The sequence below is a fragment of the Phallusia mammillata genome, chromosome 4 (assembly GCF_965637545.1).
Source record: "Phallusia mammillata chromosome 4, kaPhaMamm4.hap1.1, whole genome shotgun sequence".
In the NCBI taxonomy this organism is placed as follows: Eukaryota; Metazoa; Chordata; class Ascidiacea; order Phlebobranchia; family Ascidiidae; genus Phallusia; species Phallusia mammillata.
The window spans coordinates 8,914,543-8,937,754 of NC_137255.1; the positions used below are offsets into that span (position 1 = coordinate 8,914,543).

A 23,212-nucleotide genomic window follows, 5' to 3' on the forward strand; every position below is an offset into this window, starting at 1 on the left:
TTATCAACCAAGTAATGGTTTGAACTTAAAACAAAAATAATCTTTGGTCGTTAGTTTCACTGCAAGCTGTTTTCCTTATTTTCGAGGTGGTGACAATACGCAGATTTTTTTAAATGATGTAAATTTTACTTGTGGCCTTACAAAAAGATGTCGCAGGCGGAGGGAGCTATTCCATTGCTTCCTACCCATCCAACTGAAAGCCCACCGAACTATTACAGCACCGAAAGACCGCATGAGCGCCGGGATGGTGTAACACTTATGACTCCTAGCCCTTTGCCCCGGGAGGATCCCTTTCCAGAACGGGGTCGGGCAAGGACAGTATCATCTATTGCCCCGATGCCCACCTCATGTTACACTATCAACATGTTCTTATTTTTTCTTACCTGTTTTCAACTGATGAACTTGCTTACCTTGACGTACACTGACAGCGTGCTGAATTACATCTCGAAACGTTTTCGGATACCGAACACAATGGCTTCGTTCATACCAAGCAGTTACCAGATCGGCAACATGGTAGTCATTATACCTGTTTCGTTTTTCGGTAGTCAGTTCAACCGGCCTCGAATTATTGCTGTTGGTGTTTTCCTAATGATTATCGGGCTAGGATGCTGCGTCTTGCCTCATTTTATATTACCAGCACCGCACATTACCAATTCAAGTAGTACAGATGTTTGTTTGCCAGTTTTTCGATACGGATTAAATCAAACTCTCAAGAAATCAGGTTCCCTTTCGGTACCCGTAAGCGGTTTTCAAACTGACGTCATGGCATCGTCAACTAGCCTTCCCTGCAACGCTAACGGCACAACATACAACCCAGCAATTATGCTTATTATTGGTAAGTCTGTGTGATATTACAGTTTGTTTAAAGTTTGAGTAATGAAACTTTCAGCTGACTACGAAACACATATTAAAGTTTTTTTTGAATGACAAAAACAGATCGACATTGTGGTCGCTGCATTTGTGAAAAAAATTGTTTGCGTTGTGTTTAAAGAAACACAAAATCATTTGATAGCAAAGTTGTGAAGAGTTTTTTAAATTTGGATAAGATTAAGACACAAGTATAGCATATTTTGTTTTCTAGGTCATGTGCTCATCGGATGTGGAGCTGCTCCACTTTGGCCACTAGGTGTCTCTTACATAGATGATCACGTGGTCATTCGAAAGATTCCAGTGTACTTAGGTAAATCAGCTGTTATACACACTTTCCTGATTTAAGTACTTGACTTTGGCAAACGTTGTTTACACATATGTGAGTAACTTACTTCGTGTGCTCAAGAACTTCCCTTTGAAATGTTTGTTTATGCTATAAATTATATGTACGCCAAAACGACATAATGTTCAAGTTTACTTTGTCCGTTGCTGAAATTGCAGTTCTCTGCAGTAAAAGTGTATACGACGTAGTCCTTTGTCAAACTTTTCTATGGGTTTGAAAACTGCACAATTTATCTCAGATGTAATTTTAAAACGTTATAATTTTAGGGATTTTCATTGGTACTACACTGACTGGACCTGTTTTCGGATTTCTTACCGGGAGTGTCACTTCTTCTATCTACGTGACGTTGAACAATCCCCACCATGTTCAACCAAGTAACCCTGCATGGATTGGAGCATGGTGGTTAGGTAAACGCTTTTAAAGCTTGTAGTTTACTTTACTGTTGTAGTGACATATGTGACTTATCGGTTTGCCATTCGACAACAAAGCCGTGATGATGTAAACCTAATTTCTGTCGGGCGTTTGATTTGAAATGTCAACAAAGTCAGAGCAGTTCAATTGCTAGAACCAGTATTCAAAAAATAACTTTAGTTTACAATGTGTGCAATTTTTTACACAACTTAAAATATTTCTCAAGATAATTTCAATACGATTCTTTCACAAGTATATCATGTACATAATTGAAAGTCGATACCCATGTAGTTTTAAATCGACAGTGGCTAACTAAAGTGTTTGACTTGATCATCATCATCACAATACGCCACTTAGTTGTGAGAAAAACATCTGCCTTCCGTCTGCTTTTCCACTGATCCAACGACAGAGAAATGAGCTTTTTACTGTGTCGTCATTGGCGTCTTTCCTGTCGCATGGCGTGATTGTCGCCCTACGAAACTAAACTTTAACGCAAAAGAAAACAAATCGTTATTGACTCATTTGCTCCTCAAGTTAGTGGAAAAGCGGCATTGTGATGATATGCTCTTTATTTATAATCGTGCCGTATGCTCCTGGACTGTTCGGCTATTGGCTTAATTATTTTTGTGTTGAATTTAATCTAAACACCAGCCGTTTCTCTTCCAATTAAACATTATGTACTTACATCTTTACCTTTTCACACTAACAACCGGCAGCGTGTTTGCTCCATCAAATGATGCGTTATTTTTAGCAATAATTAGTACCATTTTATTAGTAGTTTAACCAAATTTAAAAATGTGTAAAGGCAACCAAAGATTCTATTTAAATAGGATACTGACGATGCTGTAATAGCGAAATATATATATCTTTAAAACCAAAGGGTAAACGACTAAGTGTTTTTCTGAACTTACATCTATTGCTATAAGGCTTTTTAGTCTTCATCCACCAAGCAACGGACTGGGTGATTCCAGCTTTAAGTTTCAATTACGAGTAAGGCAACCAAATTATTGATTCTCTATTTAGTTTCTCAATGGTGACATAAGTCAAATAGAATTAAGGACCTTTTACATTTCTTTTACAGGTTATTTGGTAGCTGGCCTTATTCTTATTCTGTTCTTGTTCCCCTTTGCATTTTACCCGGCTTCTTTACCAGTGTCCGGACAGAAATTGGCTGAACTCGCAGAAATTGAAGTTTTAATTGAAAGAAGAATCATGGTGAGTCAGTGGGGTGGGTAAATCAATCTTAGAATATAAGCAAAAAGCTGCGTGCTTGTGGTAGCATATTTTGTTACTATAGGCATAACCGATGTGCATTGGTTCTTGACAAGTTTTCGCAAGGCTTTTGCTTTTGATACAGGTTTCAAAATTATTGCAAAAAAAGCGTATAACCTACCTTAAAATGACAAGATAAACATAAAGTGGCAACTGGAATTTGATTTGAAGCGTTTATAGATACAACAATCACGACACACTCAAATATGTGAACATACTTGATTGGGTATCCCGATTTCGATAGGCCTGAGGTGGCGAAGTAATGTCGCATCATGATAATGCGCGTGAAAGCAGTACCAAGAAGGTGGTATGTCATTAAATTGCCTGGAATGGGGTTGACCGCAGTGTAGTTACCACAAACGTATCAGGGCATAACAAGTACCCGCATTTAAACGCTCAAACACAACACAGCGCAAAAAAAACTTGAAAAGTTGTAGACAAAATATTTCAGGAAACTTTATTGTAAACGACAAATTTCAAACCCAAAGTAACACATTCTGTTGCTTTCATTAACCATGTTCAGTTTGGTTTACTGTGGAGCAAACCCTTCAATAAAATGTAAATAAAATACTGAACAAATTAGTTTCGATGTTAAACTAAATAGTAACCTAGTTCAAGCAAATCCTGAACTGTATTAGGTTGCTTTGAAAGAAAAATCTCTTCAAGCGGCTCAGAGCATTTGTTTACCACGCGTGATAGATCGGTTTTGTCGTGATCCACTACTCGCTAAAAACCCCAGTCGATATGTTATGATCGTACGTGACTTCAGAAGCCTATGTGTATTGCACCACACCTCTTGCTGTCCGTGGGGTGATCACTCAATCGCCCAATCATGTGCACCGGGTCACGTGTGCATTATGCAGAGGTTACTTTGGTTCAAACAATTGCTGCAACTGTTTAACTAAGTACTGATACACTTTCAACTACGTTTTTTCCATTTTACGACTTGTTAACTAAGTATAGTGATTATTCCAGCAATAGTGCACAAATTCTGCATTTAACATCTACGGCTTTGCAAAGGAATTTTTTCTCACAAGAGTAGATATATGTTAATATTGACAATCATTTATTTCAACATGTTAAGTTAAGACAATCACAAGAATCATAATCAGGTAATTATCTCTTTCGAGGCAGAAACATTGCCTCGTTATCATCGAATTTGAATTTAAAGTTCTTTGTTGAATACAAATTGGCTTAAATGCCCCGTTTTTAAATGTGTATTAAACTTTCAGTCGAGATCTCAATCAATGGTCGAAGCCAGTGCAGCCCTCGAAGTCGAAAGTTGTATGTCTCAATCGGAAACTAGCAGTGTTACTGGGTGTGTGGGATCAAGAAGGTTACAGGAATGCGACGATTCAGCTCCTGTACAAGTCCTTTCGCAACTTGCAGGTTTAGAAATGGTCCTTTATAGTTTTTTCCTTCAATGCCCATTTTATAAAAGAAATCAAAGTTGACGTTTTTTGAGCTCCTGGAAAGCACGTGATTGATTGGTAGAAGCGCTTTGTTTGTAACATTGAGACTGCTTAGAAGACGTTTCTTAGTTTCTTGTCATGTGAAAGTGAAATCGTAATGGCCACCAAACCCAACATGCCTAGGTTCAACTTCTACTGGAAATTCATAAAACCTGTAAACAGAAAACCTTAAATTCCTTTACAAAATTTCTACTTAAGTTAAGTTAAACAAGCATTAGAAAAAAGTACATCGCGTTGACAGATTAAGGACGTTATGCTTAGCACAGCAATTGTGTGTAAAGACAACCAAGTACATATTTCAAGATATAAACAAGGTTTGGCATTATATGCAAATTTTCTCTGCGCAGAAATGACGTGTGCGGTAAAAAGAACTCTCGCTACGCCTTTAGTGGTGACAGCAATTGTGGCATACGTGGCTATGGCAAATCTGGTATCTGGTGTTTCCACATTCGGGTCAACTTACTTGCAACGAACCTTCAATGTGATGAGAAGCACTTCCGACATGTTGATAGGTGGGAGAATAACGTAATGTGTGTGGTGTGCATAAGGTTAATTTATAACAAAGGAAAGTTTTATTTCCCTTAATATATAGTTATCGATTTTCAGCCGTGTTGACTTACAATCCAATGTGCAAAATACGACAACAATTTATTGGAAGGATTCCATATACACGGAAAACATGTAAATTGCATTTTAAATCCCAAATGACACTTAACTTACTTGCATGTAAAAAAATAGTGCCATCAGTGGCTGAAGAATTTATACAGTCGACGGTGTCTGCGTTCGTTCAACCCTTAACGCGTTTCCGTTTTTATCATGTCAATTGGCACATTCACAGGTTACTTAAGACTAGGCGTACCAGTCGCTAATCAGGTAAACATGATGATGTATATAGGTGCAGCGCTTTAACTTTGATCCTTTCTGCTTTGTAAATTTATTTCAAGGTCTACCAGCTACTTCTGACCTGGAGTGCGATTTGTTGCGAATATTCTGACATGATCTTTTTTAACTCTTGTTGGTAGGTGGCGTCTGTATACCTCTCGGTATTCTTGGCACATTCTGTGGTGGGTATCTCATGAAACGCTACAATTTCGATATTCGACAGACGTTGATCTACACTGTGGTTATGTCTGGCATTGGATGCGGATTTTTCGTCTTTCTTTTTGCATTTGGATGCGAGAACCAAAAGATCGCTGGCATCACTGCTCCCTACAGGTAAACTTTTTTTTTTGAAGTTTTGCTATAAGTTATATTTGATTAACGACCATAGCAAATGGCTGGAGGCCATATTACAGTCCTCTAGTTCTAGCGATGAACTTCTATACCTTAACTTTCTTTAACTTTTTTGTATTTTACTTACATGCAACTATTCCGACTGTACTTGTAACGCTGTGGTACTGTCGTGTCTTATTCTATGTGGAATTATACCAGCTCCTCGAAAATAATAACAGCGACTTGACTGGAACGTCCAGTATTTATTATCTTTATTTATTTGTTTGAATAAAACTCTGTAACTGTAAAGCTTTGTGGCCAATTGTGCTCTTAATTGCACGATAGCGATTCCAGCAGAGGATTGACACCGCTATGCCAGAGGGCCTGCGATTTTTAGTACTTATGTATAGTTCCACAGTACTTCAGGTATAATTCCAGGAGCTAGCACACGTTCAAACAATTTAGTAAAAAATGTTTATGGTAATCCAGAACATACTGAAAAGACGATTTTTCTTACTATATAAGTTCAGTGTGCAAATCCTGTTTTTAACTTCAATAAAATAATACTCTTTATATTTTCTTTTCTTGCAGTATTGACAACAGTACCACATTAAACAGTACTTGCAACGTGGATTGTCACTGTCGAAAGGGTCAGTTCCTTATGGTTTGCGGCTCAGATCGGACCAACTACATTTCACCGTGTTATGCCGGTTGCACAACAGCAGTTCACATACAACAAGAAAATCCGTTTAAAAAAATAACGGTACGTGCATTGTGATATACCGCGCAGATTATGACGTTTAGTTTGATGGACTTATTATTATGGTTCAATTGAGTCACTCAAACACAGTTGACCCCTTATAAGAATTGTATTTAAACACATTGTATGACTATTTATATTTTTTGCAAAAAGTGATAACAAAGTATGGGGCAAAACATAATTTCTCATTCGATTTGCAGTATATGAACTTAACACACTTTCTTTATGCAAAAAAGCCTTGAATGCTGATATTAGGCGTAAAGACAAAATATCTATAATCAACAAGGACTCATATTTATCAAAGACTTAAATTTTTCAACATTTTAATTTTGATGCGATGCAAAAAAAATTGATTTTTTTTTCCTAATTTTGCCTTTTAGGAATACAGGAATTGTTCATGTATCGCTGATAATCATCACAAGGCGGTCAATGGAGCGTGCCAATCGTCGCACTGCACAGGAATGCTTGCCGCTTTCATGACTATGGCTGGCCTAGGTGTGATGGCTGTGACATTTTGCCAGGCGCCTGTGTATGTTGTCCTCCTGCGTGTTCTCGATTCCAGAGATAAAGCGTTGGGTATTGGCCTGATGGCTTTTTTATCTAGAGTTTTAGGTGGGTGAGATTTTTTGTCGAACAAGTTTTAATGTTAGTAATTTGAGGGCCATTTTGAAATAAAACATTGTCAAACCGGACTTCTTGTAAGGACCCAAATGTAACAGTAATTTTAGTGTAAAGTCAAAACTGCTAGTTGTAATTTAACATTTTATTTCCTATCCCCGCTCTTGTAATATTTCGGTGACATTTTCGTCGTGCTTATTCCAAAACATCTGGAACCAATATAAAGTGATTGAAATAAAAATAACACTTTGAGTCCCTTCGATTCTCAAAAAATGTCAAGTAGATCCACTAATTTTCCTTTTTATGTGTTTTTTGGCTTTTACAGGCTATATACCTGGACCTATATGGTTCGGTCTTATCCTCGATAAGAGCTGCATATACTGGAGCAGTAAGTGTTTGGGCAAATCTTCGTGCCTTTTGTACAACAACCGAGGTCTTCGCTTCAGTTACGTGGGTTTGTGCGTGTCCTGTGCCGTTGCCTACGTTCTTGTATTTGTGGTGTCGTTTGTATGGATGGAGTATCACAAAGAGAAGTACGAAAAAACGCTTCCCGTGCCCAGACAAGATGGACAGGAGGAGGATGAAACTACAGACGAATCGAGAGAATGGTGGAGATAGCCCAGATGGTCGCAAAGTTTTACTAATGGTGTAGCTCATGGTTCCCAACCTTTATCGACGAGAAGAATTCAAAACATTTTCATTCCTTCCTATAATAGACTAGGCCTACATAGTAGATGATAACCCATACAAAGATCATTTAAAATTAAGTCTTTTATGTTCAACTTGTACAGCAGGTGTTTTACTATAGTTTAGCCGCTCACCTAACTTGGAGACCATTCCAGCTTGAAAAACCCTGGTGCTGTCTATATTAGACAGTGTATGTTCTTGTTCTTGTGTTTGTTTGGAAAAAGAACTGGTTGAAATTAATGAAGTGTATTTTTTGCCCAAATGTGTGTATGCTGGGGTCACAGATCCTATTGAGGACATGAGTTCCTTAATTGGCACTTTAACCGTTTTGGAATTGCGTTTTTAAATGTGTCGTTAACTGTGATAAATCTATTATAACTTATACGAACTGTCCCAACAGTTTTAATGAGCGTGATCGGCCAGTCTTTTATACTGGAGTCTTGTAGAGTAGACGAATTAGATATTTCTGCTTGAGAACCTCCTAAACTTGGGCCATGGCTTGACTTGAAATGGTTGTGATGAATCGAGAACTATTCGTCTTGCGTTCTAAATCTATGCATACATATTGCTGTAGCATTTGTTTGCACGGCCACGACACCTTACCGCCAAAGTTTTTGTTCTATACTGGAGTTCTCTATCGGTATAACAGAATACGATTGGTACGTTTTTGAGAAATTTCCCTTTGTATATTTTGGTTCTTTGTGCATTAGAACTCGCCTTGCCAATCATATGTGCCGTTTTTGTCGTTACTAACCGTTTTTGTTTCTTTAAATTTCTAATTTTGGATCCACAATTTTAGTGCTATTGTTAAACGTGTAACATTTAATGAGATTTTAAATTGCTTGGAGTTTTGTTTTGTATTTATGCTATGAATAAAGTTTAGCAGATTTTTGTCGCTGTCTCTTTTGTCTCTTTAAACATGACTGTTAAATGTAATTTAAATTTTTTTAGGATTTAAATACTAGTACAATTTACCCAAAATTTTTGCCTTCTGAAACAATTTGTCTAGCTTCAGCGAGCTGCCAAAAACTTTACACAATTAGCAACTCATTGCAGCAAATTTAACGTTCATTGTTTCGGGACAAAGCCTTTGTTACGTTGTATGTTGCATCATAATAAATCTTTTTAAGTCTGTATGCCTTAAAACTGTTAAGACTAACTTGTATTTAAGTTCACTTCAAAGCTAAACAAGTACTAATGCTGCACTAGTGATGCATGGCGTTCAGATTGAAAACCAAGGCAAAGACCTATGTAAGTCGCCAACCTTCTTCAGGATGGGGCCCAATGTACCAAAGTCCTCATTACTGCCCTACAGAACTGTTTTATGTGGCTCATTTGAGAGATAAACAAGCGCTACACAATGTGCTGCTGGCCTCATTAAGACAAAAAATTAACGATTTCCAACAAGGTTTGGCTCTAGCGGACAAAGTCAAAGAACAAAGTAAGTTAAATTGTCTATCTATGTGACAATTGTAAGATATGTGAAAAAAATTTAAAAACATAAAAAAATACAGTTTATGAGCGTTGTCTGCTAAAAAAGTATCAGAACCATGTCCAATGCTTTGTAATTAAAACAAAAAAAAACAAGCATTTTATTCAAGGCCCAAGAATAGATGAAATTCCGTCTCGACCGTTTCAAACAAGGCGTGCCGAAAATCCCGTGCGATCTGTAGGTGACGGTGGTGATGTCACGGCCAATGAGACGTCGAACGTCACCGAAGGCAAATGTCCAAGTGGAAAACTGGAATACTTAGGACAACGTAGAAAGAAAAATCTGGCCGCTGTGCCTGAATTTCGAGCTGGTTTAAACAACGTTTAGTTGATGATGCGAAACTAGTTGCATATTAAAGCTAAATCGTGGCACGAACAATTTGCCGACTTGGTTTTGTTGTTTGTTTCGAGTGTGGTCTAAATTTAAACAAACGGTGAGCAAAATGTCATTTACAAAATTGCAATTAGTGCCATTAAATTTAAATTGAGTAAATTCTAAATAATTGCACAAAATTGTTTTTACACATGTTTTTTATTGTATACTATATAATATTTATTTGCGCATCAAGATTCGGTTCAATATTGAACATAAGCAATCTTTTACGCCTGTCACAAGCAACTGGTACTTAGTATTTATCGGTGTCTTGTTTTTGAGAAAGGATTCAGTTTTGATGCAGAGTTATGTACGCACAACGTGCGTCGCACATATGATAAATGATTAACATGAAACAAAAAATGAACACCCTTGAAGGGTGGAGGTTATTGCGCTGTAATAGCCAGTTTTTGCCAAATGGTCAGTAATTTTTGACATTGGCTTCACCTTGTTGTATTTGAAAACAAGTTGTATTTGAAATAAAATATACCCTGCACACAATTTTCACAGAACAATGTGCATTTAGAAATAAAGGGTAATACAATTAAAAAGCGGCTTGTGGTGAAAAACAGGTAACGAAAAGTTACCGAATTGTTAGTTGACGATATAATTGAATCTAGCAAATAAGGGAGATATTTGTAACGAAATTAAACAATGTATACGTTATTCAAAGCCGAGTTGCAAGCGGGTCCGTAATCTGAGCCCGAACCCGGCCGGAACCCGAAAGTATAAGCCCGAAGCCCGGCCCAAACCCTGAACGTTTTTGCTAAGCCCGTTTAGGCCCGAAATTTTGATTGACAGGTCTATCCACGAAAGCCTTGCAACAAAGGATGAGAATAAGAAAGACAACAAACATAATGAACATTAGTAGACAATGGGGTAAACAATACGTTTTAGAGGAGGGTGGGCATTAGGTCAAAGCCAGAGTTACTTAGCTAAGTGATTTTATGTAAAAAAAAGGTGGACACGGAACGTAAAGTCAGGCCCGTTTTAAGCCCGTTTTCTTACAAATAACTAAGCCCAAACCCGACCCGAATCCGGTCCGAAAAGCCCGGCCCGACTTGCAACTCTGATTCAAAGCATTATTCACCGATCAGTTTCGCAAAAGTTACAAAACAAAATACAGTAACTCACTTCCTTACAATTAGGAGGAATAGATTGTCACTGATTAAAGATTTAGCTGTTGGCAGAAGTTTAGATGTATAACTTAAACTGTAGTGAAGAGTTACGTACTTTGTCAGCTGTTGTAACCTATTCTCTGGGACTTACAGAAACCTATGGAAATTTTTGTGGTTGGATCTATGGTAACATTTGTGTTAACAAGTTCATCGTGCTCAGGTATGAAAGGTTATTGTGTTGCTGATGTTGCTGTGGGTGTATAAAAGTTTTTTGCACCAAATGGGAGTACATATGTCAGCCAACATTTCAAGAACACATAATTTGATATTTAGATTTTCATCACATTGAAGTATTTTGCAGAGATTTTTTGAAACTTTAATTACATCTGTGTTGATTTGTTGTACCACATTAAATGACGCACATAATAGACATATCATTTACCCCAATCAGCAGATCAAAAATAGCGGTTTATACAAAAAATTTTGGTCCTTTGGCAGAACTTATTTGGACACCACAATTGGGCCTCAAATCGATTTTTAAGTTACAATATCTTTAAATTTTTCCCCAAACCCAATAACAACTTTTCCGCAGCAGGTATAGTTGGTAGATTGAAAATGCAAATATTTTCTTTGTTGTAAAATACTTCTGCAATCTGAACCAAAGAGCAGATAAACACCAAATCAACCTAAAATATGATTACGTGCATGCGTAGATTTATGTATTTAGAAACAAACATTACAAAACACAATACAAAAAAATGTGTTTACATTTTTATGTACATTAAGCATTTGTATATATAATAGCTTAGAACTAATGATATTCGCAGGACAATACAGCATATGCAACCAGCCATTGCTCACTCAAGCATCGGGAAACATCTCATCACCCGATTATCCGTTGAATTACGATGTCCAGATTAATTGCAACACAACGATTATAGGAGCTGTTGATAAAGTATTACAAATTGTCTTTGTAAAGAATAAACACTGTATCCAAACTAATTTTGGTTTTGTTTAAAGGTTATTAAAATCAGTTTTCTGGATTTTGACATCGAATCTCATGCCAATTGCAGTTCCGATAATCTGCAAATTAGTGACGGAAAGGTATTTTTTGAACAAACAATTAGAATTACGTTTTTAGTTGTAGCGACCGAGTCTTTATCAATATGTTTTAAGATCCTCCAAGTTGTGTTTTATGTTGACACGTCATATTGTTTCGTGTTTGTCATGTAGGGGATTGGTGAACGGTTTTGTGGTTCACAAATTCCGGCGGACAGCATTTCTCGCTATTCCAATGTAACAATAGTTTTCCGGACGGACTACAGTGTCAGTGGAAAAGGATTTTTCATCCAATGGAGTTCAATGGGTAAACAAAATCAATGCTGATCAAAATTTGTTTTGTTATGTGGTCTTACAATATATATTGAAATATATGGTTTTCCTTTTTTATTTAAATCTTAAATGTTCATGATATCTTATGATACTATCTAGCCATAATAAAACTCGTTCAAAAATATGTATTGTGCTAAATGACAACGGTAAAAATGACAACGGTAATACACAAAAAATATAAACGGGTTACAGCTTTATGCCATGAGCATTACCAATGAAGACTTCATTTTTTACAGCTTTAGTTGATCCAAGCACTCAATCTATGGTTGATGAAACCACAGCCCAAGCGAAACATGCAAGTCAATTGACAACCAATAAAGCCAACACCAGGAGGGTTACATACATGGAAAACGTATCTAGCATTGCAACCACAAAGCCCCAAATGACTACTTCTGCAACTCAAATGACTACAAATAATAATACTTTACTACAACAAACAATGACTCCGAATGGTACTACTCCCATGACATCAGGTAATCAAACGAATGCTGAAACAGACAAGTCTCAAACAACTGACCGAAAAAAACAGCTTTGTTTCAAGTTTTGTTCATTTGCACTTAAATTAAAAAAAAACGAAAATAGGTTGTAACACAAAGATTGTGCGTGCTACACTTGCAGATTGGTACATCTACAGATTAGGTTGTTTGTTTAGTCGTATTTTTTGCGAAAAATGTGAAATTTAAACAAAGTTTTAAATAGCTACTAACGATTAATAATTATTGGTAATTAAAATGTTGATTGATGTAAGCTTGAGAGAAAGTGGAGAGCTTTGAACTGACGTTTCGGAAAAAAGTAAAGGCAGTGTTTTTTAGAATCCAGTAAAAAAAACACCTCGACAGTAAAAAACGGCACTAACTGGGTTTTAATTCCAAATATTTCACTAAATAGTGGAATCTTGTTTGTGCAATAGCCTACTAACAATACTGATGTTTTTCACATTTGACGAAAACATACGTTTTACAGGAACAACGGGTGAAACAACAACTACTGAAATCGAAGAAACAAGCTCAGGGTGTCAAATACATCAGCGTGTTCCTGACATTGCAATGCTGATACTTTTTGGATTTTATCTTTTAATAAGTTTGTAAACTTATTTGGGTATTTCACCATAAATGTCTTGCATTATGCTTTTGTTACACATCTTCTGTATTAAGTTACCAAAGGTAGAGTTAAAAAAACATAGACTTTAAAAGGAGCTTTAATAAAAACAAAACGTATTTGGTTCGTAAACAATAGTTTCGACAATTGATTATTCTCTCCTCATATGTTTTATATAAGCGCTTTTTATGGTAACATCTTCAAACAACTTTCTCTCTAATCTGTGTGAATTATATACTGTGTTTGCTTACCATGTGTATATTTTAATCGTATGGCAAAAATATGGTTGTGTGTTCCCAATTTAGATAAGTTTGTCGTAATAAATTGTTCTTTAAGTAACGTATTGTCTTTTCTATAAACGATTTGCAGTAAACTATGATTTTTATCTCGATGTATAGCATTTTCCCATCGTACTCCAGGAGTTACAATAAATAAAACTACCCAAGCTATGGCCCTCCTGCTGTACTTGTTAGTTTCATCACAATAATTTCCATTTCAAAAGGCGTTATTTTGTAAACATGTTAGTTTCATCACAATAATTTCCATTTCAAAATGCGCTATTTTGTAAACGACAAATGTAAGTAGAGATTGTAACGAAATCAAACAATGTATACGCTTTTTAACCTATTAGTCACCGGTCACTTTACCCAGATGTTAAGCTGCGTCGTCACCGAACAGCAACTCACTTCCTTCCAATTAGGAGGAATAGACTGTGACAGTTTAAAGTTTTTGTTCTTGGCAGAAGTTTAGATGTATAACTTGAATTGTAGTGAAGAGTTAAGCAACTCGTCCGCTGTTGTAACTTATTCTCTGGGACTTACAGAAAACTATGGTAATTTTTGCGATTGTATCGTTGGTATCATTTGTGTTAACAAGTACATCGAGCGCAGGTTTCTAAATGGTGTAGGTTAAAAGGCTTTTTGTACTGTACACTAAGGGGGTGTTAATACGTCATCCGAAATTCGACTCAAGTATATTTGCACATTACCGTTGGCATTAAAAATGCTTTGATCAGTTGTATTACATTAGAAAGTCGCACCTTGTATACGCACTCTTCTTATTTCCTTATTTCACTTCTACAATCATTAGGCTAAAAGGGTTTTTATTACTTTTATCTATATTTGAAACTATCTATATTTGCAGACTATTACTGGTTTTGACACTGAATTCGCCAATCTTTACAGAAGCAAGAAGTACAATAGCAACAGATACATGGATAAAAACAACCCTGATCAAGGCGACCTGTTTACCCTGATCAAGGCGACCTGTATCGAGTGTCGAAACGTCGGAATAAAAATAAAATTGCCAGAAGAGCTCCACAAATTTGAAATAGTTTTTAGATGTTTTTTTTATGTAAACTTGAAAGAAGTATAGAAATTCTTATGTACACTGTTCAACCATACGTTCCTTATGATTGCTCAGGTTTGCTCAATACTGCAATAGGGTTCACCACTGTCTTTATAAATCATACAACGGGCCAGGTAATTGTATTTTAAGATTGAAGTAGCAGTATTTTCAAGTGTCAAAAAATCCAAATGACCCAACATAAGACAAAGAAAAACGACACTTAAAACTAAAGTTTCGTCTGAAATAATCGAAGACAAGTTGTGAGGCTTTTAGCGTTGTGCATTGCATTTCGTGATCTAAAGATGTGTTCTATCCAGTATATAATAGTATTAATTAATAAAGCGGAATATGTCTGTGTTTTTAGTCTCATACAAATTGCACATGTTACATATTTAGATACAGTTTTACTTTTTTACAACAGGAAACAAATAATTAGAGATGTACAGAACATGATAAAAGTTCAATAACGGCAGTCAAATTTGTTGCAGATTATTTTAAACCACTGCTATTTACATAAAATGTTTTCAATAGTTCATTTAATATTTACACCACAGTGAAAAATTTTAAGAATTGTTTGGAAAAAAATCACGAAGGTATTCGACATGAAAATGCTAAACAAGTTCTGCAATAAAAGGCAAAATTGCAAAAAAGTGTTACAAATAAACGCAAATTTTTATTATTTTTACAAGGCGTTTTACTTTTCGTTAAGGCATTATCGAAAACTGTATTTCAATCTGTCCCTAGCTGTTGGAAGCTAAATAAGTTAAACGTTTTAAAATACTATTGCGTCATCCTTGGTACCACAAATTTCCCCGGTTTCAAATGCACATAAAATTTAATAGAAAAACAGTGAGAATGATAAGTATTTGAATCAAAGGTGAATTTAGGATGATTATCTGCGCAGAGTTCGTATTCCCCACTGCCCCTGGGGTTACAGGACCTAAAATATATTTTGGTTTAATATAGTGATTTTAATCACGTCTAGAAGTTAATGTTTTCAGTTTGTTTAAGCGTTTAAAATGGTAGCCCGTTACTACTTATCAAATACAATTTGAAAAAAATAGTGTTTTAACATTTTTGTTAAATATACTTACCTTCTATTTGAGAGCCGTTATGTGCTGATGTTGTTGAAACATCTGTGGTAGAGAGCCTTATTAATTTGTTTGCAAACGCAATTTGCTTAATGTAAAAAACATAGAGATACAAAAATTTGGGCAATCAGAACGTCAAAGATCGAAGCTTGAAAAACATTTAGCATGAAAACATTACAATGTAGTGGTGCTATAACTTACGAGAGTTTATCCATGAACGATATTTGGAAACTCGAGTGTAGATACCAGGGGATTTTGCCTTAGCACAATTTTCCTTGGACGAAGTAATACCGATTATATACCAAGTTTGCTGATTTATTAAACACACCAGAGGCCCTCCTGAATCACCCTGGAAAACCAAAAAGTGTCTCTTCAGCTTATGTTTCAGTAAGTAAGCAATTCTTTAAAAGCAATACTTTTTATACATTACATTTATTCATAGCAGTACAAAGCAGCCGATGTGGTCAGAACAGACACAAACCGAACACAAAATATTCGGTAATGTCCATCAATAAAAAAGAAAACCATATAATTCAAAATGGATATAGCGTGCACTACCCCAAAGCTAAGCTTACTTAGCCAAACAAGGCCTAAAATATTTATTCAAAACAAACAATTTAACCCAATACCTGACAAGTACCGACGCCACCTTTACTATAGTCTCCAGCACAAATTTGGGTCGTCGTTAAGTTAGGTTGTGTCTTACGGCAAGTTGTTGAATCGACAATAGGAAGTCGGACTTGATGTAAAGTATTTGGATTGCCATGGTTGTCGTCTGGACAATTATATGTAAAAAATGAGTAAACGTAAAAATAAAGCAAAACAATTGTTTTTTATCACAATTACAAGACAAAAAAAAAGTTAAAAAAAAATTTGATACAGTAAAATGTGCACAAAAATTCTGTTTAATATTATGGCTTATTCTCCTGTACTAAATGGTTGTGAATTTAATAGTTAAGCTACCGGTTTGCGAACCGCGTGCATTTGAGCACAGCGCCTCTGCCAATTTTGCCAACTGCGTGTGCTTCTTATAAATATATTGTCATAACGTTACATGAACTTACTCAGATTGCCCCAACCGGTGGCAATGCAGGTGGTTCCAGCAGGAATATCGAAAGTGCTCGTGTCCTCTGGTAAGCAAACTGGTCGAAAATAGCTTGTAAAGGTGAGAGGTGAGTCAAGTTCAATTAGTGCTATATCGTTTTCTGGACTTGAGCTAAAAAGGAAGAAAGTTGATTTAATAACTATTCTTTCGCAGCGCCTGTTTGCAGTGACAGCAATAAACATATAGCAAAGCCAAAATCAGCACTAAAGCTCCACTGGTTTTATTTGAAAGAATAGTTTTTTTGGATTTTGTTTCTACCTTTAAAGGATTGGTATAGAAGAACGATTACCACAAACATTTCAGTATTATTCCATTATGTGAGAGATGCCTGACCTTATACAGGCAACTGGTTAGCTGTGGATTTGTTAAAACTAGTGATGTACTGAATCGGCGAAATTTGGATTCGGCCGAAACCAAATATTCGGAGGTTTTGCCGAATAAATTCGGCCGAATCAACCGAATCATTTATGACGTCACGTCTTACCCTACGCGTTTGACATGAAAACTTAAGTTTATCTACCAGGCAATTAGTGCATAATGGTTGTGTTTCGTCCTTGTTTTAGTTTTGTGGAGTTTAACATAACCTCAATCATGATTGCCAACCCGACATAAATTACTGATTTTTTTTTCTGCATTGAGAAAAGCGACAATGTGTTAAGTTACTAAGCAGAAGAGACACTTTGTACTCTTTAATTGTGTGTTCGTAAGAGATTCGGCTTCGGCCGATATCGCAACAAATCATTCGGCCGAAACCAAATCAATGCAAAAGTGGACTAAATTCAGCAAACCGAATATTCGGTACATCTCTAGTTAAAACCAATCGTTTTGCTTGTGAAAACAGTTTGTACCCACATTTTGACACCTAGTTGATTACCGTGTGTAATATTTGTATCCGATTTATAAAAGAGGTACAAATCTAAGACTGAGAGAGTTGATTTGTTATTGGTTAAGGTTGTACATTGTCACTTACCTGTGGTAATTTGGATGGTTAATGATTCGTTTTGAGTGCCTTTGTTGGGTTGATACTTCTAATAAATGAATTCCTGCATCAACTTGCACAGATCTTTAATAAAATGAAAATACATTGTAAGCAGAATGATTTGAAGAAGTCACATAAGTATTTCTAGCAACATACTTTCAAAGAAAATGTAGCGTAATCCAACATGGTCATAATGTCTTCGTAACCATAACATTTTTATTTTTGATCTTTTTGATCACCAATTAAAAATGTTTTATTATTACTGAAATTAACCCTGATACATTCATGCAGACTAGCAGCTACGGCTCATTGTATAATAGTCTTGTGTGATGGGAATGCTTGGCGTTGATTAGTAAAACTGCTTTTTAAGCCTGGCGTACTTATAAGTTTTGTTTTATTCCGTTTGATCCTTTGTAAGGGCAACAACGTTACCGATTTTTTTATTTGCATTTCACAGTACGTCACCTTTTGTGCTGTCGGAACAGAAAGTAGGGAGCCTAATAGTCATACAATTTTTAAAGTTTTATTGTGCGTAACGTCCATACTCAGGAATTTCTTGTACATCTCCATAAGTCGACATTGTTTGTTTTTTTCTTTTTAAATATGTTTTTACAAAGAAATCAGGTTAATTAAACTTACGTGCCGTCAAGTGTACAATGAGCAGCGGTCAGAATCCATTTCGAGTTTATAATTGCGCCTCCACATGCACTACTAGCCCGCGCTCTTCCAGTAATAGAGAGTCTCGCTTTCCAAGGCCATGCATTTGGCTCTGCTTCGTTGCCACCCGAAATCCTTTCGTCCTGTTTAGGCAAGCGAATAAATTTTGACTTTTAAGAAATAAGTGAAACTTATGGGCACCCAAAACGACTGCAAATATTCTGAGCGAAAAATGACCAAATCTTAGTATTTTACTTTCTTTCTCTTTCGAGCAACAAACATTTTCATCGGATTGGTTGGTTTTATTTCATCTGAAGTGGACAATCACAAGTGTCGCAGTGGTGTGATGTTACCAAAAAATTTTCTGGCATCTTATTCTACCTACCCAATGAAACATTGGTGCAACATCCGATTTTCCGCACTCTGCGTAGCTCAAGCTCGGTCGCGCTAAAACAGAAAAAAATGGTTTAATTCTACAGAAAAGTTTGATTTTAGTGCATCAGTAAAAAATAATAATAATATTTTGCATGTGTTTATATCTGTAGAAAGTAGAAAACTTTCATCTTGTAAATAACAAACATTTGTTTCTGTTACAGTTCTATGATATTTGATTGTTCGGTTCTTGCTTTTTGAGAATTGACTTAATAATTATACGGTAACATACATGCCATCTTTTGTATTTAATTTACTCACTGCATTCTATTTCATCGCTGTTATCAGAACAATGTTGGGTTCCATCGCAGTGTTGTGTTGAAGGAATACATGTACCGTCCCAACAAGTAAACTCATTATCTGCACATCGATCTGTAAGTCGTATATGCGCACAAAATATTTAGCGAAAATATTCTTTGGTTTTGTCACAAAAACACCAGAAAAGACAACAACCAGAAGCTATAGGTTAATTTTGAAAGTTTTCTATAAAGTTTTATCAAAGACAGCAAAGTTTCATGCAACGCTTTAAGGCGATTTACCGATAAAATTCCAATGAATGAAAAATCCTCTTTCCGCTTGGCTACTGTCGCTTTTGAACCGAAAAGACACTTCTGGATGATGAGCCACGAATGAATTTGGTGGCTCGGTGCCGCAAAATCCTCTGCTTGAATGCTTAAACGTAAAAACTTAGTTAAGCAATTACACTCAAATTTCATCTTAATAATCTTTTGTCCCCAACAAGGTATTACACAGCACTATACAGGGGCACATTAATAACTGTTTCTATTTTCTAGTGTGTTGAGCAACAAGTTTTTGGCGGCCTGTTGTATTGTTTTATTGCTTGATGACAAAATGCGGTTGCACGACTCTAGAAATCCATTTCCATTTTATGCTTAGGGTGCCATAAAGAAAAACTATTTTATTAGAGTGTCACAATTTTGTAAAAGGTTTGTAATCGTTAACCTATACACAAAATCACATTTTCTTAAAACGCGTCTCTAAGAAACGATTTGAAGTGATTTTGGTAAAGCTGACAAGAAAATATTTTGCACTTAAACTACTAAAGCGTTAAGTATTTGTTTTAAAGGAAATAATAGTAACAATAGGAGTGATTTATATCTGTATCTAAGGCAAAAGTTATAAATTTAAAATTGTTACATAACATTTACAAATTTGGTGGCCTCCAAAATTGTTTTCTTTGGTTCTACCTGCACTGTTCCATCGAATATCTTCAACTCGTCGAATTTACAGGCTGATCCCGATTGAAGATCAAAACCGAGAAAAGATACTCGAATCACCTGTCGAGTAAATATTTGTTGTTCTTTTGTTTGCCCTTAACAGATCATAAATTCTTGTACCTTGTTTGCTGGTGCACTGATTTTCGTTGAGCAATTAAGGTCATTGCCATAGTTTGAAGGATAGTTAGGCGATGTGAGATTTCCTGACGATGTAGTTAGACTTGCAGTACTACATATGTTGTGTTGACCTGTTGAATTGTAGATGGTAAATCGATGTGAAAGAGTTATTGAGATGCTGCCGGTTTTACAATAGAATTCACAAAATCCAAATCAGCTTTACATTTCGATCTGTTGCAAAAATGCTCTTGTGGTTGGTGTGTATATTTTTTGACAAAAAAGTTAATTACAAGGGCAACTAAAATATCAAGAGGGGGTATGGCCGGTAATTAGACATTTTACTTAAAAAGTTTTTACAAGTTTACAAAGACGTAAACAAATGTTAGCTATACCTGTTGTTGGTCCTGCTGTTGTTGTAGAAGTAGATGTTGATAAGGTTGTTGTTGTTGTTAAAGTAGGAGTTGTTGTTATTTTTTTAGTTGAAGTTGTTGTTGGAACTGTTGTTGTGGTTAATGTTGTTGTGATACCTGTTGTTGGTCCTGCTGTTGTTGTAGAAGTAGATGTTGATAAGGTTGTTGTTGTTAAAGTAGGAGTTGTTGTTATTTTTTTAGTTGAAGTTGTTGTTGGAGCTGTTGTTGTGGTTAATGTTGTTGTTGGTGTTGTTAAGGTTGTTGTTGTTGTTGTTGTTGTTAAAGTGGGAGTTGTTGTTGGTGCTGTTGTTGTGGTAAATGTTGTTGTTGCTGTTTTTAAGGTTGTGGTTGTTGTTGATATTGTTGTTGTTGTGGCTAGTTCCGGAACCTCTGTAGTAAAAATCAATTATGTGTTTAGTTCTAACAAAAAACTAAATACATTTAAGTATCAGAGAAACCACATAGACAATAACAGTTGGGCAATCGGTGACACGAAATTTTAAAGCTTGAAAAAACATCTAACATTAAAAACATCATTTCAATTTTTGAAGGGTGCAGTAAACCATCATGTTTTACCTAAAGATGCCAAAACAAAACTTACGAGAGTTTATCCATTCACGATATTTGGAAACTCGAGTATAGATACCAGGGGATTTGGCTGCCGCACAATTTCCCCCAAATGAAGTAAGGCCAATTATATACCATGTTTGCTGATTTATTAAACAAACAAGGGGTCCTCCTGAGTCTCCCTAAACAAAGGAAAAATATTTTGTTAATTTAGCAACTTCACATAGTATTGCATTTTATTTGAATTTTATCCTTGTTGTATTCTTTTTTAAACATGTATCAGCTTCAAAAAGCTGTTAATCTGTGACAACTATACTTTCACCTCTTTTCAATTTTACGTTAATCAAAAATCGTTAATAACCACCAATGGTATGTAACTTATATACTGTTTGTGGCAAAATATAATACATATATCAGATTTTGTGTGGAGAAATGTAATGCATTACAAGTGTATTTTCAAATCAAACAATTTAACCAATACCTGACAAGTATCGACGCCACCCTTATTGAAGTTTCCGGCGCAAATTTGTGTAGTCCTTAAGTTGGATTGGGTCTGACGGCAAGTTGTTGAATCGACAATAGGAAGTCGGACTTGATGTAAAGTTGTTGGATTGTCATGTGTATCATCTAGTCGATTGTATAAAATGTGTCAATACATTGTATTGTAAAAGTCTTTTTTTCTGTAAGTCAAACTTCCGACAAAGTGTTATGCCTTAAATTTCAAAACACTTATCTCCAGATCCCTCATTTTTTTAGATCTAGAAAAGCGCAGCGCCACTACAAAAAGGCCTAATTATCTGCATTCGCATTCAACCCCCACAGACCATGCACCCAGCGAACGACGTTATCAGTACGATATACTACATGAACTCACCCAGATTGCCCCAACCGGTGGCAATGCAAGTGGTTCCAGCCGGTATGTCGAAAGTACCCGTGTCCTCTGGTAAGCAAACCGGTCGAAATTTGCTTGTAAAGGTGAGAGGTGAATTAAGTTCAATCAGTGCGATATCGTTTTCTAGACTGCGGCTAAATAGATGCAAAGTAACTTTTTAATCACTGTTTTACCAAGAGAAGTCAGCGTAAATTTGTGAAAGTGTTTTTTTTTTATTAGAAGAGTTGAAAACCACTTACTTGTCTTCATTTCAAAAATAATTTGAAAAGGGTATAAAATAGCATGTATTGTGTGGTGGCTGTTGAACTATAACGTAAGGTAGCTTTCAAATATTTTGAAATCAAAACGTGGTTCACTTATAATATTTTTAACTATACTTTAATTTTTTTTTTACCAAAAAGATAAATTAGAAGTACATAAAAATTAAGTATTGCTTTGACCAGTTATACATTGTCACTTACTCGTTGTAACTTGGGTGATTAATGATTCGTTTTGAGTGCCTTTGTTGGGTTGATATTACTAATGAGTGGATTCCAGCATCAACTTGCACCGACCTTTAAAATTAAATTACGGTCTGAGTGTAGCAGTTCGAGCAGACAGTCAAATACCCAGTTCATGTGGCGTGTTTGAAATATTCTTTACAGCAAGTTTTTCAAGACTATGTAAAATTGTTTATCACGGTGTCTACGTTACAGGAACTTTATGTATTGAATATAAAGCACAATTGTAAACTTTTTTATTCTTGGGACCAGCTTTGAAACCAGCGATCAGGGCACACCGGCAGGAATACTTAAAAAGAAAGAAGTTAAAAAAAAGAGAAATAAAAAGACACGCCTACAAATACTATTAGGTATATCTTTTATAACACCAATAATTCGTTAAGGTTTATTCTGACCCAGTTTGATGCTAACAGACTTTATGCACCATTGTTTTCTATTTACCATTATAGGTACAGATTATTTTTACTTACGAGCTGCCATGTGTGCAATGAGCAGCGGTTAGAATCCATTCTGGGTTTATAATTGAACCTCCACATGCACTGCTAGCAGACCCTGGAGTGCTGATAGAAAGTCTCGCTTGCCAGGGCCAGGCATTTGGCTCGGCTTCGTTGCCACCCACAATTCTCGTGTCCTTAATGACAAGTGTAACAAATCGTGCAACGAAACTTTACAAAATAGAGAATAAGTCAAGCATAAGTACATGTTTCACGACTAAATATATTTTGAGCACAAACACAAACAAAACGTGGTAATTTTTTTG

The 23,212-nt window shown here is 35.9% G+C and overlaps 2 protein-coding genes across 2 annotated transcripts; one reads left to right on the top strand and one right to left on the bottom strand.

Annotated features, from left to right (window-relative positions):
• The first annotated feature begins 18 nt into the window (after positions 1-18).
• Positions 19-8,537, top strand: LOC145224986 (solute carrier organic anion transporter family member 2A1-like). The gene is made up of 10 exons (XM_080091630.1): positions 19-835; positions 1,082-1,180; positions 1,480-1,620; positions 2,706-2,839; positions 4,129-4,285; positions 4,716-4,880; positions 5,391-5,583; positions 6,172-6,343; positions 6,721-6,952; positions 7,284-8,537. The coding sequence occupies exons 1-10, from the start codon at positions 148-150 to the stop codon at positions 7,574-7,576; spliced, it is 2,274 nt and encodes a 757-aa protein (XP_079947756.1). The 5' UTR covers positions 19-147; the 3' UTR covers positions 7,577-8,537.
• A 7,208-nt stretch (positions 8,538-15,745) lies between these two features.
• Positions 15,746-18,967, bottom strand: LOC145223417 (trypsin-3-like). Its single transcript, XM_080089844.1, has 7 exons — positions 18,961-18,967; positions 18,682-18,743; positions 18,279-18,439; positions 17,631-17,723; positions 16,620-16,771; positions 16,185-16,330; positions 15,746-15,904 (listed from the first exon to the last, which is right to left on the bottom strand). The coding sequence occupies exons 1-7, from the start codon at positions 18,965-18,967 to the stop codon at positions 15,746-15,748; spliced, it is 780 nt and encodes a 259-aa protein (XP_079945970.1).
• Positions 18,968-23,212: the final 4,245 nt, after the last annotated feature.